General features: G+C 34.0%; 1 protein-coding gene across 1 annotated transcript in view; it reads left to right on the top strand.

Moving 5' to 3' along the window:
- The window catches only part of LOC150078328 (erythroid differentiation-related factor 1), a 257,306-nt gene that overhangs the window by 108,231 nt on the left and 129,050 nt on the right, over positions 1-20,025 (top strand). Inside the window, exons 10-11 of the mRNA XM_090384532.1 lie at positions 12,848-12,995; positions 17,544-17,764. Coding sequence (XP_090240658.1) covers positions 12,848-12,995; positions 17,544-17,764 — 369 coding nt within the window. The remainder of the gene's footprint in view (positions 1-12,847; positions 12,996-17,543; positions 17,765-20,025) is intronic.

Genomic DNA, 20,025 nt, shown 5'->3' with positions numbered 1-20,025 from the left:
CATGCTGTCTTCCTTTAGGTTATGAACCAAGTTGCATGGCACACTGTCTTTCTGCACATGTTACATATTCAGATCTAATTGTAAGGTGGTGTGGCACAAACCAGTTGTGAACTGTTTAAGTCTATGCTGTTCCCCTAACGCCTTGGCAATAGTTGACATGCATGCATTGTCTCACTTTGTGGTTAGTTTGCTTTATGGAATGTTGACAGACGGACAGTACACATGTTAACTTCTGCTGCATTGTGACATTTGTAAAATCTTTTATGCCCAAAAAATATTTGCATTTGACTCATCAGCTTACATATTTGAAGAAACATGATTGTTTCCTTAAGCATTTTGGTTAGTTTTTGATTAAAACTTGACATAACTCTCTGTCCAAATGCTAACATGAAAATGCAGGAAGTTTTCCTGTTGGCATTTGGACAGTGAGGATAGATACTCATCCCTTAGTACACGGGAATGAGTATCCTCACTCCTTACAAAATCTGAATGAATTGTAGATTTTTCCCAAATATAATTTCAGAACTTGATACTGGTAGCAAAGTTGTGGTGTGTTCAATTATAATAATTTTGAATAACAGTTCAGGAATTTTCAAAAATATTCTTTATTTTTAGAAGAATAAGAGAAATTTACCTGAATATGATACGTAGAACACTTCAGTGTGATACTCTCCAGAAATTAAAATAAATAAAAGATTGAAGCAAAATGATTACAGTAAAAAATCAATTGAAAACAATTCAAAAATTAATTAAAAAATAAAAAAAAATTTAATTTAATTTAATTTAATATAATTCAAAATTTAATGTACATTTTGTAAAACTATTTTCCTTCCTGAAATAGACAGTGCTTTTCGACTGTATGTTGGGATCGCAGGAATGGAAATTACAGAGTATGTGAGCTTGAATCTTAAATAGGGAAATTATTTGTCCTCACGATGTGTGTGAAAGGCCACAATTATTTGTCTTCGCGCATGCGCGCAAAAGACCATGAATCAGAGATTAGATACGGACGGCAAACGTTAATAGAATTCTCATTCAATTTCGATGGTTTCTGTGATTAATAGTCTCATATAATTACATTGGACACTAAGTATTTTGGCCTTGTTAAATAAAAATATATGGTTTTCATAACAGCATGAAAGGCTAATTCTGATGCTGCTGAAGGAGAAGCACGTACTGAGGACACATGCTGCTTTACTCGAATATTCACCGGAAATCGCGTAGTTCCTTGGTAAGATGAGCCACAATCACTGCAAGAAATGCTCTATACCAAGTCATTTATTTGTGTCGTGAAAGAGGAAAGAACTGAGCGATTGTACAGTATAGCGTGTAATTTCCGTGTTGGTCTGACCACAATCTTAAATTCGGTATCTTTAAAGAATCTGTTAAGCTGCTTGTGCCACTGTTCAACATGTGGAACAGAAATAAAGTATATTTTGGTGTTACTATTGATGGTTGATGTAGTTTTTTTGTATCCTATCCTTAGCTTGTACCCTAATTTGGTTTATTGTAGCAAGGGGATAACCTCTGTTTAAGAATCTTCTGGTTAATATCTGTATTTCTGAGTCTAAAGCAGATTCCGTCGTTGATTATTTATAGGCATTGAGAAACTGATGAAACAGTTTCTCAATGCCTACAGGTGAAAAAATGGTTGGAAGGACGGTAAATTACAACTCTTAGCTGGCCAGGAAACAGCCTGGACCTGAATCCTATAGAGAACTGTAAGCATCATGTGGAATCTACAGTTTGGAACCATGAACTATCAGTTGATTATCTTCAGAAATTGATCTTTTCAATGCCTCGACAGTGTGCTTCTGTCATCAGGGCCAGAAACAGTTCAACTAAATATTAGTTTAGTTTGCACCTTTTCAACTGAAGGAAATTGAAGGCTTTCAATTTCATTTTGGAATATTTGAGAGCACCTGTCAAATATTAATTTAGCTTTGCCTTAACTATTAATAAATATCTTTTCTTTATATTTCTATTTGTGATGCTAGTCATTTATGTAACATACCATGGCGAAAAAGGGTTAGAAATGTGAAATTCCTAGGTGATGCACTTTCTTTGAACACCAGTGTATATGGTGTTCAAAGGATAAAAATGCTGAGTTTCTGTAAGAAACAATGGGCCGAATAGGAAATCCGGTCTTATGCAGTTTTATCTGACCAAAAAGTGTGGGAATGTTGTATGTTCTGACATTCAATTCCTTTAACTAAGACATGGTAATGAATTTTTCAATACGTGGTTAACATTTTTTTTTTATTGTAATGATTGACCAAATTGATAAATAGTACCGGGTCTACCTCAAGAGAAGTGGAGGTATCTGATGTAATTGAATCTAACTTATTTATATAATCAGTTTTATCGATGATGCACTTTCTTTGAACACCAGTGTATATGGTGTTCAAAGGATAAAAATGCTGAGTTTCTGTAAGAAACAATGGGCCGAATAGGAAATCCGGTCTTATGCAGTTTTATCTGACCAAAAAGTGTGGGAATGTTGTATGTTCTGACATTCAATTCCTTTAACTAAGACATGGTAATGAATTTTTCAATACGTGGTTAACATTTTTTTTTTATTGTAATGATTGACCAAATTGATAAATAGTACCGGGTCTACCTCAAGAGAAGTGGAGGTATCTGATGTAATTGAATCTAACTTATTTATATAATCAGTTTTATCGAGTATTACAACTTTATCTGCTTTATCTGCTTTCTGAATAGTGTCTTTATTACCCAAAGTTCACATAAAGCTGAACTTTCATGTTTATTCAATTTAGTAAGTTGCGTGTCTTTTATGTTATTCACCACTTGGTTAACTTTGTTGAATAAATAAATCTTTTTGTGGAACATTACAAAGACCAAATTAATTTACTAAAATAAACTAAAAAACAGTTTGTAATATCTATTACAAACTGTTTTTTAGGTAACTTGCATGATGGTAAATTATACAGTAATTTAATCACTTTGGATAAAAGTGAAATTTGGTCCTTGCGAGGTAGTAAATTATAATTTACGACCTTGCAAGTTACCTAAAAAAACAGTTTGTAATAGATGTTGAATTTGGTCTTAGTAATGTCAGAGATAATACTAGGTTCTTGACCTCATCATTATTCTTGAATTAGATGACATCACAGGGCTTAAAATACAAGAACCATTGGCAGATGATGATCATGCATTTGTCAGTTGGAAAATGAAGAAAGATGTTACAGTAGTTAAAGGTAAAGGCACAGATTTTAATTTCAGAAGAGGGGAATTTGACAGCTTAAGGTGCTATGTGGCATCTATTAATTGGACAGATTGCACAATGAAGGTGAATACACTTGAATTTTGGAATACCTTTAAAGCAAAAATCACAGAAGCCATGAACGCATACATGCCATTAATAAAGTATTGCAGGGGGAGGATCCTGAATGGATGAATGCAGAACTGGCTAGTCAAAAAGAGCATAAAAAGATAGCATGGGACAGTTACAGAGCAAGAAATAGTGCTGAACCCTACATAGCTACAAGGTGATTTGTAATGATATCACAGATAAAGTTAGAGAGGCCAGGGCTGTGTTATGAGAAAGCACTGGCCAACCAAGAGATCAAAGAATGGAGACAAGGAATTTTTCATATATGTGAAATCAAGGAAGTGAAAATGAAATCACATTGGACCCAAAAGAGAAGCAAGTGTTGGAAAGTCTCACACAACACAGATGATGTTGTGGATGAATTAAACATGTACTTTGCACCTGTCTTTACTGAAGAAAGGCCCTTCATTTTTGAGAATAAGCTGTGCAAGTGAGGCTGAGTCATATGAAATTAGTGATTTCGAAATTACAGATGACTGTTTATTAGAAAAACTTTCAAGCATAAAGGCAAGTAAGGCTCCTGGAGTTGATGGCACATACCCAGTAATTTTGAGGAAGGCCACCAGTCAGTGTATTGAATCATTGAAATTAATTATGAGAGGAATCTTTAGATTTAGGAGAGATTCCTTTGGATTGGAGAAGTGGCAAGTGACACTTCTCCACTCATAGCCATAGTCCCACTGCATAAGGCAATTGTAAGACCACATTTGGAATACTGTTTGTTGTTATTTGGTTTTTAGGAGCATTAGCAACTAAGGCCATATTGCTCCGGGATATACGGTGGTCATTCCATGACCTTTCCGCATTCTCCATATTTGGTGGTGACGGGCTCGAACTGGAATACTGTGTTCAGATATGGAGACCTCATCTGGAAAAAGACATTGAGCTTCTTGAAAGGGTCCAAAGTCAGGAAACTTGAATGGTGAAGTTGGCAGATAAGTGACCATACGATATGAGGAAAGACTCTGAATATGTGGGCTACAGAGCTTGGCAACCAGGCACCTGTGAGGTGCCTAGTTGCCAAGTTTGAGGTTTATAAGGCTCTGAGAGGGGCTAGTAAAATGAATGAAGGTGGAATTTTCACTGTTATAGTGAATTTTAGAACTTGCAGTCATAAATTCACATTACAAGAGAATGTTATTTGTTATTTGGTTTTTAGGAGCATTAGCAACTAAGGCCATATTGCTCCGGTGATATGCGGTGGTCATTCTCTGACCTTTCCGCATCCTCCGTATTTGGTGATCACGGGCTTGAACCCCGGTCTAATCAAGAAGCGTGTGCTACGCACTGCTGCTCCTGCCCACCTGGCTACGGAGGTGCCTCATTACAAGAGAAGAAATTTAGACTAGATTATAGGAAGTTTTTTTTTAGCCAGTGAGTCGTTGATTAGTGGAACAGGTTGTCTTCATGGGTAGTTGAGGCTGACAGTTTGAATGAATTCATAGATCAACTGCTTAGTTACTTATGTGAGGAGGGAAGCAAATCATTTGTATTTTATCTACTCTGGGGTTTTTTTTTTTTTGTTTTTTTTTTCTTTCCAGCCAGTGTAGCAAAAGCCTCTGGCTTCCTTGTACTGCATGGCTATTACTATTACTAAAACATAGTAAAACAGATCTTCTGGGCACCCTATTGCCATGCTGAAATTCCATGTTTAATTAAGATTGCGTGACTTGCATCGAATTCTAGTCGCCTTTTATCTTTCTGTCCAAATTTTCCTAAACTATCTCTAGATGTAATTGTCATTTCTTATCGCACTGTTTAAATCTCCAACCAGTAGTTGTCTTTCTTTTTCATTAGTTTCTTCTGCCATTTCTTAGATAACTCTTCTTTTTTTGAGCCTTCAACTGGACCATACCCATTGACAAATTTCATTATCAAACTTCCTTCTTATATTTTCCCCACATAACCATACTGGCTTATGCTCTTTACCAATTAAGCTTTCTTACAAAAAAAGTTGTCAAAAATTATCCTAGTGTAAAAAAATCAGTGGTCAGACAAGAGGAGGACTGGGTCAAAAATTCTTACCAGGAAAAACTTGCAGCAGTCTCATGTTAGTGTTTATGGCCATATTATGCAGAAGTGTGTGTGATGGTGGGGAGGGGGATTACAAATAATTAGAGTAATTATCTCCTCATATGATTTTCTTAATAATCAACTTTCTTATTATTTTTGTGCATTTAGTTTTCATATTTAGTATTAGTATTAGCAATGTCCACATGGTGCAAGGGAAGCCTGTGTTTTATGCTGCACCAGACAAAAAATAATAATAAAATAAAATAAAATAACAAAAAATGAATAAACTAATAATAATAATAATAATAAAATAAAATAAAAAATGAATAAACTAATAATAATAAGAAGAAAAATTTTTAAAATAATAATTAATAAGAGAAAAGGAAATAGACAACCTATGTGTTCCCTCCTCCTGTAGGTAAATTATCCAGCTGACCTTTGGATTTCCCCAAACTGTCGGCCTCTACCATCCATGTAGGTAACTTATTCCAGTAATTTAAAACTCACTGGCTGAAATAAAACTTCCTGCAATCCAGTCTAAATATCTTCCTCTGTAACTTGAAATTATGGCTCCTTGTTCTAGAATCATTTATAACCATGAAAATTTCATCCTCATTCATTTTCATACCTCTCAGAGCTGTAAACACCTCAATCAAGTCTCCTCTAAGGTGCTGAGTTTCCAAACTCTGCAACCCACTTATTCTAAGTCACTATATATTGGTCAACAAATAGAATGTATCGAAGGCCAAAAAAAAAAAAACCATACTATATTAGTGTGTCTTAATTGTGTGTGTTCTATGGTCGATTTGTCTGTTTTGCTGTACAAAAAACCCCAGTTTCTGGGGGAAAAGCCTTGCTATCTACTCCTGAGACTGACTAACTCAGCCACAGAGTGAAAAAAACCCATTAAAGTTCCTCACATCATCAACGGAATTCGAATCTGTGCCTTTTCCACCCAGTGTGGGGAGGTCAGTGACGATACTGCTGTGCTGCCCATGCAGACTGTATCGGAAATCAGAGTGTAATATTGAAAATCACACCAGCCTCCGGCTCACCAAGGTTCCCCCAGTAAGTCTTATGGCCAGTCCACCTCTGGGTCAGACCTCATCTTTGAACACTATATGCAAGTGAATAACTTTATTTCAATAAAATTATTCAGTTGCTTGGAGATTTAGTTATTATGACAAAGTCATAAGAAGTTTAATGCAAGACACAACTTCAACATTATTTATCTGAATTTGCAAAAAAAGCTTTTGATATAGTCCCCTTTAAAATTATATTATACAAACTGGAGAAAATTGGGATTACTGGTGAGATCCATTGTGGGATCAGAGATTGATTAAAAGATAAGAGATGGGGTAGTTATAAATGGAAACTACTCTGAGTGGACTAACGTAGCAGTTTTGCCCCTCCCTCCATTTCTGATCTTCCTTAATGACATTAGTATTGAAAGAATTACTTTATTATTTACCTTATTGATTAAAGCTTTAGCTGTAAACTAGATATCCCCTTGTATAAGGCAATGGTCAGGCCACACCTTGAGTACTGTATACAGGTCTGGGGGCCTCATTTTAAGAAGGATGTAGTGCTGTTGGAACAAGTACAGAGAAGGGCAACAAGATTAGTGAACAGAACAAAGGGTTGCTCTTACGAAGAAAGGCTTAAGTTTTGCAAATTACAGTGTCTAGAGACTAGGCACCTGCGAGGTGATCTGATTGAGGTGTATAAAGCCTTGAATGGTTTGAGCATGCTCAATGCTGATGGGATTCTTCCTCTTGCTCAGAATAATCGCCTGAGAGGGCATAAATTAAAATTGACGAAAGACGGTTGTAGGATAGATGTGCGGAATTTGCCCTTAGCCAGTGGGTAGTTGATTGCTGGAACAAACTTCCATCTGTCATTGTAGAAGTTGATAGCTTAAATAGATTCAAGGCAGAACTTGACAAACATTTGAAGCGAGGGAATGGGTGAAATAAGAGGGGTTTTTTTTTTTTTTTTTTTTTTTTTGGCTGATGCTATATAACCTTGCTTTTTTGCATCATGTGCCCTTGCTAATGCTAAAGTAGTTGGATGCAAGAAAGAATTACTTCAGCATTTATCTTGACTTCAGTAAAACTTTTGATATAGTTCCCTATATAAGGCTGTTATATAAACTGGAGCAAATTGGAATTACTGGTAAGATCCTTTGTGGGGTCAGAAGTCAGAAAAAATATAGAATATGGGGGATAGTTATAAATGGCAACTAGCGGCGGCTCCGTAGCCAGGTGGGCAGGAGCAGTAGTGCATAGCACACGCTTCTTGATTAGACTGGGGTTCGAGCCCGTACCCACCAAATATGCAGGATGCGGCAGGTCAGGCAATGACTACCGCATATTCCCAGCCCGGATAAAGGGAAGGGCATCCGGCCAAAAAAATTGCATGCCAAAACAATTAAAAAACGCTGACCCCATATAATGGGAAAAGGCGAGGACAAAAAAAAAAAAAAGTTATAAATGGCAACTCATATGACTGTAACTACAGAATATCTTTCAGAATCACTGTGTTTTTAAATGATTTTGGACCATTCAGTGTTAAAATAATTATAATTCCTCTTTTTTATGTCTTCTTTTGTTCATCTTTATACAGTACTATATACATCTTTGTACAGCTACTTCTTTATACACTATTTATATGAGTATTATAACAAAATGAGTATATGCAACAAGACCAATGATGGTATAAGACAGATGAAAACCGAATGTAAGAAATTGCTAACAAAGAGAGGTAGGTAAAAATGGAAACAAGTTCTCAAAAATGAATACAAAAAAAAAGAAGAGAATGAATGAGATAAACTACTTAATTGGTTGAAGTGGAAGAATCATAGAAAGCCAAGCAGGAGTATCAGATGATTTTAATATACTTTGCAATGATATTTACAGTTAAAAGACTACAACCATGGGAAAAAAAAGTGAAGAGTCAGATTGCTGTAAAGTAATATAACAATCTCAAAGAAGAGCCTATTAGAAAAATTATTGAGAGAGAGAGAGAGAGTCCAGGGTGAATAGTATACATCCCATTATACTAGAAAAAAAACTTCAAGTCCATCAGCACATTTGAATGTTATGGATGAAATTATTGGATTCTAAGGAGATTGCCATTGAAGAAGTACTAATGTTTTCTCCAATTACAAAGGTGAGGAAGATATGATGGGCAACTATAGATCAGTGAATTTGGCTGCAGTGGTGGATAAGATCTTGGTGTCTGTGGTTAAGAAGATACAGGACCATCTTGATAGAAATGGTATCCTTAATGGTTCACAGAGTGAGTTCACAAGGGAAGAAGTCTTTCTTGACCAATCTAGTTAGTTATGATAAATAAGAGAATTGGCTAAAGTTTCCAATATATATATGAAACTTGTCTCTAAAAGTATAAAAATATGGTTCCCCTACAACATCTAGAGTACAACCATGCTAAGTGAACTTCTGCACGAATTACTCCAGAACAGAGCTCAGCTCAAATTTTAGTAAAATTAAAATCCAGTTACAAGTTATTAGCATATGAAGCATTAATCATTGAGTGGTTCCAGTGATATTCATCATTAAATGTCAATGAAAGGTTGACTGCAGATTTCTTACATATATGCCAATGAAATTTATAAAAAATTTCCAAAATCACACTTTACATAAGTGCATCATGAAATCATAAAATTCTATTAAGTGAGAACTCCCTTTACATTTCTGACATTTGGACCAACTAATAACATTCATGAAAGACCACTGTTAAGTTAGTTAGTTAGGTTCTTACATGTGTATGGAAGCTTTAACTGATCTGATTCTCTTAATGATAGAATTACTTTAGACTCATAGCCTTTGCTTTAAACTAGCTTAGTTATTATAACAAGGTCATAAAACTGTTGGAGACAAGAAACAACTTGGACATTATTTATCTTGACTTCAGTAAAGTTTTTGATTTAGTTCCTTACGAAAGGCTATTACATAAACTAGAGCAAATTAAGATTACTGGTAAGATCCTTTGTGGGATCAGAGGTTGGCCAAAATATCGGAGATGGGGATGGGTAGTCATTATGGGAAAATCTTTTGAATGAATTAGTGTAGCAAGTGGAATCACTTAGGAACTAGTATTGGGAGATCCTCCTGTTTCTAAACTTCTTTAATGACATTTACAAGTAAGTACAGGGAAACTCTCATAGTTTGTTGTGATTTTAAGTTGGGAAGAATGGTTAATGACCATTCTTCCCAACTTAAAATCAACTTCCCAACTTTGCCATATCATCAGCAAATTTAGGTATTAAGCCTAATAAGCTCATCAGTATTTTATTTAAGCCAGCAAGTTTAGTCACCAATAGTTTTATTTTAGCCAGCGAGTTATAAATTACTAGAATAAGTTACCTACATGGGTAGTAGTAGAGGCTGACAGTTTGGGGAAATTCAAAGGTCAGCTGAATTACCTACGGGAGGAGGAAAATGCATAGGTTGTCTGTTTCCAGGGTTGGGGTTCCCCAAGGATCAGTATCAGGACCACTTTTGTTTTTGATTTTCATAAATGACATCAATGAAGGGATAGAGGGCATGATGTCTAAATTTATAGATGACATAAAAGATTGGTAGAGTAGTTAATGATCACCACCAAGCACAGTGGCCTTCTTCAGAGTGGCTAGACAGGCTTCAGGGATAGTCAGAAAAATGGCAGCTATGCTTTAATCCAGCAAAATATTATACCTGGGGAACAGTAACTCCAAAATAACATATACTTGATGGAGTTGAACTAAAGCCGGTAGTGGAGGAAAGGGACTTGTGTTTTATGATATGGTCAGGCATGAAGTTCTCCGAGCATTATAGACAGGCTGCAAGGAAGGCCCATGGTGTCCTGTCGATGATTTATCCAACAATTACTAGTAGAGATGAGGACGTCATAATCCCGTTATATAAGGCTATTGTTAGACCATACTTGGAATACTGTATTCAGGTATGGAGACCGCACCTGAAGAAAGACATTGTGCTTGTTGAAAGTATCCAAAGACAGGTAACTCACCTGGTGAGATTATTATTATTATTAGTCATATATGGTGCAAGGAAGCCTGAGACTTATGCTGCACCAGCCAAAAAAAAAAATTCCTGCATTACCCTGAGAGAGAGAGAGAGAGAGAGAGAGAGAGAGAGAGAGAGAGAGAGAGAGAGAGAGAGAGAGAGTCAGAAGTAGAAGGGGAATCACCAAGAAAGAGAAGAAGGATCCAGTGATCCAGCTCAGGACCCTGGGTTTGCCAAGCCCATACTCACCAGATGTGAGCCCCTGGGATCAGCAAAAGGGCATCCATATGAGGAAAGACTTTGAATATGTGGGTTGCAGAGCTTGGAAACTAGGCACCTTAGAGGAGACCTGATTGATGTGTTTAAGGCTCTGAGAGGCATAAATAAAATGAATGAGGATGAAATTTTCACGGTTATAAATGGTTCTAGAACTAGGGACCATAATTTCAAGTTACGGTGGGAGATATTTAGGCTGGATTGCAGCAAGTTTTATTTTAGCCAGCAAGGTTATAAATTACTGGAATAACTTACCTACATGGGTGATAGGGGTTGACAGTTTGGGGAAATTCAAAGGTCAGCTGGATAATTACCAACGGGAGGAGGTTAAACGCATAGGTAGTCTATTTCCTTTTCTCTTATTAATTATATTTTTAAAATTTTCTTCTTATTATTATTTATTTATTTATTATTTTTTTATTATTATTATCATTTTATTTATTTATTATTATTATTTTTTTTTTCTGGTGCAATAGGCTTCTTTGCACCATGTGGCCATTGCTAATACTAATATCATTTATAAGTACAGAAAACAATAATGGATCCAGCACTGAACTGGTGCCTCCGTAGCCAAGTGGGTAGGAGCAGCAGTGCGTAGCACACGCTTCTTGATTAGATCGGGGTTCGAGCCCATGACCACCAAATACGGAGGATGCGGAAAGGTCAGGGAATGACTACTGCATATCCCTGGAGCAATATGGCCTTAGTTGCTAATGCTCCTAAAAACCAAATAATAAACAAACAAACGACAACCAGCACTGAACTATGCAGAACTCCACTATTAACATTAGGCCATGAAAAGCAGTGCCCATTAATACTATTTTCTGTGTTCTCCCAATTAACCATCCCTTTATCCTCATTAGTAACTTGCCTGTAATGCCACTGCTTGAATTGTGTACAGCAGTCTCTTATGGACAACAGTATCAAAAGCTTTTATGAAATCCAATTACACAATATCAAAATTATTAATTTTTGCATCTATTTCCTTTGTTTTTCGTCACAATATCCATTCAGATTATTCAGACAAGATCATCCTGCATTACTTCTTTAACCAGCCACTCCATTATTATCCCTGGAAGAAGTCAGACTAACAGGTCTGTAATTACTCGTGTCACCCTTCAATCCCCTTTGTGAATTGGGGATAAATTTGCATATCTCCAGTCCATAAAGGACTACCCTGAATACAAGGATGTATTTCAGTTGTACCTAAAGGTTAGTTTACCCCCTTTGCTGCTTCCCTTAATATAATTGGATAGATTCCATTCACTCCTATTGCCTTTTGTACATTTAGCTTCAATAGTTTCTCTTCTCTTCCACTTTCCTCTCAGTTATCACAAAATCATTTAGTTACCTGTTAAAATTTGATAAATTTCTGGCATCTCCAACCATAAAAAATCCTGTGCGAATGTAGATGCAAAATACTTTTTCAGTCTGCCAGCAACCTGAGTAGGATCATCAACAGTTAAGCCATTCACATCTAGTGGATCGATATGATCCATCTTCTTTCTTCTAGTGTTTACATAAGTAAAGAAGTCCTTGCTGTGATTTCTTTAAATTCTTCCATTGACTTCTTGTAATCTTCCTTTGCTTGCCTAACCTCTGTTGTGACTTAATTGCAGGCTAGTTAATAATTGTTTTTAGTTAATAGATTACGTGCTATGGTGGTTGAAATTGTGAGTTAAAGTACAAAGTGGAATTAAATTGTCACAGTTTAGCAGTGAGGAATTTTTTATTTTTTTGGTAGATGCAGAAAAAGTCTGCATGTTTGCATCATTTAGCCATTGTAAATATTATATGCTATAAAGATTTTTTATTATGTTTTCAGTTATAAAACTTCTACCGGCCTTATATCTTGATAAGTTTTCACATTCATAATGCAGACTTTAAAGAAAATTTGTTCATAATGGAAGTTATAATTGCCCATTTAGTGCATTTAGCTCATAAAGTGAACCTTATATTTGAAGTAGAAATAATTTTAAAAATTTTTCACTCAAGAAATAATTTTAAAAATTTTTTGCTCAAGAAATAATTTAAAAGGATTTTCTATTACCAGTTGATCCTTTTTAATTTCTGGTAAAATTAGATATAAAAGTTGATATAATACTTGAGAATTATATGCAGTAATTATTAATTGTGATTAATGAATTATTTCATTATTAATTAAATATAATTTCAGAAATATGAATTGATTAAAACAGAAGATATTCCACAACTAAAGAATTCCCAGTTTTCTCCTAAAGTTGTAAAAGATATTGCACAAAATATTTTGTCCTTTCTAAAATCAAATGCAACAAAAAGTGGTCATACATACTGGCTTTTTAAAGGTGAGCTATTGATTTCAATCCATTATTACATGTATATAAATGGGGGATTTTATACAAGTTATATAAAATTCTACTTTTTGTAAACTTAATATTAAAAAGTAACATAATATGTTACTTTTTAATAAATTGTTTATTATACAATTTATGGATGGCTGCTGGCTGTACATAAACATAATTTTCAGTATAAAACTGTATATTCTGACAAATAAGTTGACCATTGAAGCACTAAAAAATCATCTAAAATTTTAAGGTTGACATATGCTGAATGTAAAATTCTAAATTTGAATTAAAGGCATAGGCTTAGGCAAAGGCTTAGTGTTAGTTGACATGAATATATTTGCAATTTATTACATATATATTTTTATACAAAATGTACTTTGTTACTAATTAAACTCGAGGACATTATGTGGAGTTGCTACTAAGTAGATTTTGAAAAGACACTTTACCATGTGAAGTATTTAATTAGTTTATTGGAATGAGAGCACAGTTACTAAAATGGACCCAAACAGTCCCAACAACCAAATGAATTGGTACATTTTGGATTTCTGTGTTTAAATCTTTGAATTTTCTGTGTTTAAATTTTTGGTTTAGACTAAGCTTATAACTCTAACATGGAAGACCAAACTGTCCACAGGAGATACCAGGCTATGCCATGAGAGTGGCATAACTTGGTATCTCCTGCAGCACACATGTGGTAAAGTGTCGTTACAAAACCTACTTAATACATTGTTACTGCCTTTTAAAAATTAAGAATTTGTTTATCATATTTATCAGATGAAGACATTTTATGGAATTTGTCAAGAGTATATTTTGGGTTTACTTTTCTGGAACTCTTACGAGTTTCCAGAAAGTAAACTTTCAAGATTGTTAATTTTTTATAGCAAATATGCTTCTGCTTCTGTATTGAAGCATTGTTTATAGAGAAACAAATTTTCATTATGATACTAAACAGGCAGCAAAAAATTGCTCAGACAATTAAAACTTTGAATGCATCAAAAAGAAAAACTATCATGTTGTCTCTAGGTTTGTGACCTTCTGTATAAGAGAGTATACAGTTGTCCCTAACTATAGTGTATTTCACTCAGCACTTATTCACTACATTGCTCTGTATTTTTTGATACCCTTCCCCAGAGTTGTGCTCTCATTCTCCTAAATAATGCTATTCACTCCAAATGCTTTGTGAGGCATTTGTATGCCTGAGAGACCCATTAAAAAAAAAAAATAAATAAAGCTTTTCAATTCAGTTTTCCCCAATCGACTGCAATTCACAGTACTTACCTTCAAAGAGGTGTTCTTTGATTTAAATTGACTTTTAATCGATTCTTTAATCAATGAAAAAACTGTTGAATTGCCAGCCAAACTCTGAATGCTGCAAAGCATTTCAAATTTATGTAAAAAACTGTCTGTTTTATTGACCAAAGGTTATTTTTTGTAGATAATTTACATGTTTGCACTAATTTTCTGTAGCTGTCCTTACTGTCACAGATTTCCTGTGTCCACAGCTATAAATGACTGATCATTTGGTACTATAGGTGTAAAATATATCAAAGTGGTCATTACACCATTTTTTATGCATTACAAAAATAAACAATTTATACATCATCCTGCTCAGGGATTCTAATTAGCTGAAGTTTATTAAAGTGCTGTTTATAAAACTTCTTTAGGAACTATCTATCATTTCCTTACAAGGAGTTGCTTTTAGCTGCACAAGGGTTGGTAGCACCACTCAGCAATGCAGTTTTGATTTGGTTTGTGTACTGTTTATGTGTATTTCATGTCTGAATAATTGATTTCAGTTTACTATGTAGTTAAGTTCAACTTCTCTCTCTCTCTCTCTCTCTCTCTCTCTTTTTTTTTTAATGGCCTCATTGTGATCAAGTGAGTCAGCAAGTGCTAATAATGTGAAAAGCTATCAAATAACTTTTTGTTGCAAACTGAACTAGATGTTCTAAAAAAGTCTGGATTTGGATAAGCACTGGATTTACACTACATTTTTGAGCAATTTTAAAATCAACACAAGCTATATCAAAAGCTGTTATTGTAAATATATAAATAAAATGTACATATAAGGTAAGCTTTCTTGCATTTTATATATAAATCACATAATATTTGTATTTAAAGCTTTAATTGCTCCTGCTACATTTGATATTGCTATACAGGGAAATGGTGCTGCCGTAAAATCCACCAGAAACACTGGTCACACCAACCACTTAAAATTATATTCTGTGGATAAATCTCTCCTGCTTAATGCAGATTCACTTGCTGTTTTTATGGCCCCACTTAAGAGAGCAGGGTATGCTGTACTTTGTACACTTGTTGCTTTATTTGCAGTTTGCTGTACATTGTAATAAAATATCAAAATGTAAACATTAAATGTAAACTTTTAAAAGAAAGCAGAAATAATTGAATTAATAAGTAGACAGTGGTTTCAGTGTAGATTTTATGGTGATACACCACTGTGCAAGATGCGAGGGATGACTGTAAAAGGGGAGGGATTGATTTACACACCAAGTTGACTTATGTGCCCAAATATATGGTGGATCTAGTTACCACTATGACAAAAGAGAAACACCGTAATTCAGAATATCATTACTGTAATTCTGTATTCTTTGGTGGGCTGACCTTTGTTTGTCAGTCACTTTATGTTGCAGTGATTTGCATTGCATTCAAAATACAGTATTTTCCATGACTTTTGTTGTCTGGTGGCCCTCTAACAAGAATGAACTTAACAGTTATCTGTTTTTCTATTTTTATTTATTTGGCATTCTTCATTTATATGTTATACTTTTGTGGTTGGCTTATTGTATTTTTTCATGATTTTTCACATTTTTTGGCCTTGGTGATGAGGGAACAAACTGAAATTCAAAAAGAGATCAAAAATATTTTAAAGTAAAACCCACAAATTTGGGCTTAATAGGGTGAAGGAGTAGTAGTCTCAATCATTGAAAAATATTAATTTTAAATCACAATTTGTTATAACTATTTTCAAGTTGTAGTTCACAAAAGAAAGTAAATTTATTCACAATCCAGCAACGTATATTAATTTGCATGGTATTGGGACACAAACTTTACAAAAAGAAAATTTTTAGAAAATGTTATTATTTAAAAAATCATACACAAATAGTGTGCTTTTTTTTAAATAATAAACTTTTGATTAATATGTTATTACTTTTAAAACTGCAATAACTAAATTTAATGAGCTGTAGATAGTCCCTTCACAATTTTGATGTCATTTTTGAAAAAATTAGAAATTTGCAGTTGAGTACTATTGTGTTGCCATTTCATAATGTCATTCTTCATTTCTCTTAAAAGTTTAAAAGTATATTTTGAATTTCTGGTCAGAATTAGCAAATTTAATAAGAATGTCACAAAAACTTCTTGCTTTGTGTAATTTAACTTCTTCTCTTCATCATCACTTCATCTACAGAATTTTTTCCTTGGAATAGACTTGCTATTTCTTCTTCTGTTATCACAATGTAATACCCCTTTTGCCACTGCTGTATAACATATATATTGAGACTCATCTTTGGTTCCATCCAAATCAATAAGAACATCATCATTTAATACCTCTTTGCTTGCAATTATATTGTACTCTGCTTTACTTCATTCCAGCTTGCATCCCAGTTGTTTGTTTGTTTGTTATTTGTTTTTAGGAGCATTAGCAACTAAGACCATATTTCTCCAGGGATATGCGGTGGTCATTCCCTGACCTTTCTGCATCCTCCGTATTTGGTAGTCACGGGCTCAAACCCCAGTCTAATCAAGGAGTGTGTGTGTGTGTTACGCACTGCTGCTCCTGCCCACCTGGCTACGGAGGCGCCGCATCCCAGTTGTAAATATCATTTTATATAATTTGTCTTTCTTCTCCTGTTGTGTGTCCTACATATTGTCAGAAAAATCAGCAAAAGCAAGCATTTTTCAATTGCTTCTTTCAAAAAAAAAAAAAAAAACTGTTTACAGTTGAGTATGACTACTCCCCGACCCTTAGGGTCTATGAGGGATATGGTATTTGGAGTTAAGAAAAGGCACTTGAAAATTCCATCATCAATTGATAAAATTTCATTAGAAGGATGTGTAAGTGCATTATTTAATAATAAAAATGCCAAAATATTTTAATTTGCATTTAATTTCATCTTTGGAGTGATTTTACTTTTACTAAGTGAAAATCATGAAATATTTATTTTCTTGAGATCTCAGGAAAAAAATAATTCAAAACTAACTGTTTAAGATTGTAAACCCCCCCCTTCCCATTAAAAAATTTCATGTATTTGGTACCATGATTTTCTAAACATTTTCCCAGGGAGGACCCCTCTTTCCAAGGGAAATTTCCTCAGCATCCCAGAAGTTTATATTTTACAAAAAAAGCCCTGCATAAACTTCTTGAATAATCATACTTATTTTGAAAACATTACTTGGTTGTTTTAGAAATATTAAAAAGTTTAGCTCTTTTTCTAATTATTTTGTTATTTTGATTATTTTGATTTCAGACTGATTTTAAAATTATCTTGTATTCATATTTTTTAAAATTATCTTGTATTCATATTACAGGTAAAAATGATGAAGTTGTAAAACTGTATGATTTGACCATGTTATGTGCAGAGATGATAGATGATAAAGAACAAAATCCATTTACCTTACCTGTGGCAATGTTGTTATATAGAGTAGCCTGCAACATGAAAGAAAGTTCTGAAGGATGTCGCAAACAGGGCACCATATATAAGCTGCTAAAAAATTGTCTTTGCCTTTTAGATTCTAAGAAAAATGCACAGGTATGTATTTCTGTATACAGGTTGGCCCATATGTCAGTTTACCAAGAAGGGATAAACTTTACTAAGAAATAAACTACCAAAACCTATTTAAAAAAATTCATTTAAATGTCATAAATAACATCATATAAATGCAAGTTATTAATGTATGCAATGCATATCATTTCAGGCATGTTAGCAAATAGTAACAGTTTGTGATTTATAACAAAATAAGCCAACCCATCAACATGAAAATTAGTTACAAAGATTCCTAAAATATTCTAAGTAAGCATTAGAATTCTGAAATGGATCACAGCTCCTGTTTCAAATTTATAGAAATATTTCTATAAATTTGGAACAGGAACTGTGGGCAAACAGGAAGGAATGCTGTGAAATCAGAATTGAACTTAGAACCAATCCATGAACCAATAGTATATATATTGAAAATTTAGAAGCAATCCACATTTTTCTTATAGATTAATATGAAAACATACTTTCATTTATGCTGATTTTTTTTGTAAAGGAGGAGGGAATGAAGGCTGTGAAATAGTAACTGGACCTAAAATTTTTCCAAGGACCAACAGAACATGGGTCGAAAATTTGGCCTTTATCTGACTTTTTGTTCTAGAGTAATACACAAAATATATACTTTCATTTATGCCAGAAAATGCTGACCGATCTTAAAAGCTTTCCAGAGAACAACAAAACATATGCTGAAAATGTTATATTGATCAAACTTTTTCTGTTATATAATGTCTAAACATCTGATAACCACTTTCATTAATGTACACAGAGGATTACATTTCAGGTTTCTATTTTTTTCTTAAAATTAATTTAATTTATTTTTTCTTTTTCTGTGATTAACTGAAGTGAAAAGTAAATATAGTTATCTTCTTATCAATTAATTATTGAGATTTTAACTGTATAGAACATTTAATAAAACACTAAAGTTTTGTGTTCTCAAAACCTAGCTGTTCAGTTTAATTAAACTGTATAATATTTATTATTTTATTTATACTCTTGTTTTATTATTATTTTTTTTATTATTTTTTAAGTCTCTTTCCTCTTGGTGTGTGTGTGTGTGTGTGTGTGTAACTCTTTACAAGTGACATCACATCCATGGACTGTTTAAAGCTAACACATACGCATTTAAAACTAGGGGCACCTCCGTAGCCAGGTTGGAAGGAGCAGCAGTGCATTGCACACGCTTCTTGATTAGACCAGAGTTCGAGCCCGTCACCACCAAATACGGAGGATGTGGAAAGGTCAGGGAATGACCACCGCAATATGGCCTTAGTTGCTAATGCTCCTAAAAATCAAATAACAACAACATTTAAAACTACATTTAATCAAAGAATATTTTTTGACATGCAAAAAGTTTATGCTGTGAGTACCCTACGGCTCTCAGGCTGTCACGAAAAGTGAAACGTCTAACCGCTGCTATATCTCTGAAACTAATAGACAATAGTATAAACAATTTATACTTATTTTGTCGGTAATATAATGCCATCGACGAATATGCAAGAAAAAATTAGAAATTTTGATATTTAATATCATTTTTTTCGAAAAAACTAAAAAGTTCACATTTTGGTCATTTGCCATTGCACCTTGGTTACTTTCACTCTCAATAACTTTTAAACTATGATAGATAGACATAAGCAGTAAGCGACAAAATTGTTCAGTAGGAAACATAGTTTTTACATCTATAAATAGTTTTGATCTAGCTCTTATGGTTCCCGAGTAATAGAGATGCAAAGTTGGAGAGTTGAAATATTCGAGCATTTACAAGTTTGTTTTTGCAATATCTTGAAAACTATAACTGTAACAAAAACAGTAAGCAACAAAATTGTTGCACTTCGAGAGCTCTACAAGGATATACAAATGTATAACTAGATTTCAAATCAGGTTTTTTAGTTTTCGAGAGTTGAACGACTCGTTAAAGTAACTACTTCACATTTGTCGAGCAGTGTGATTGTGTTTCATTTAGTTAAGTTGTGACGATGCCAAAAGTTACATCAACTAAACATGTTCAAAGACTTTGACAAAATCACAAATCTAACTTTGAAAAGTAAGCACCAAAGTTGGTGGCGGCGGAACACAAGAGAGAGAGTTGTAAGCGTAAACACAAGCATGATCGATTAGAGGCAGATGTCTGGCCATCAACATCAAAAAGAACAGTGCAAACATGCAACAATAAAGGTTACCGCAAACCTTTATTGTCGATTGTAAATGAAAATACTAATAACCTTTTTTTTTTTTTTTTTTTTCTTTTTGGCTCCCTCTGA

The sequence above is a fragment of the Mastigoproctus giganteus genome, chromosome 11 (genome assembly GCF_048544385.1).
Source record: "Mastigoproctus giganteus isolate SK-2022 chromosome 11, ASM4854438v1, whole genome shotgun sequence".
In the NCBI taxonomy this organism is placed as follows: Eukaryota; Metazoa; Arthropoda; class Arachnida; order Uropygi; family Thelyphonidae; genus Mastigoproctus; species Mastigoproctus giganteus.
The sequence above is the reverse complement of the archived record's forward strand: the minus strand, read 5'-3'. Positions and strand labels throughout refer to the sequence as shown.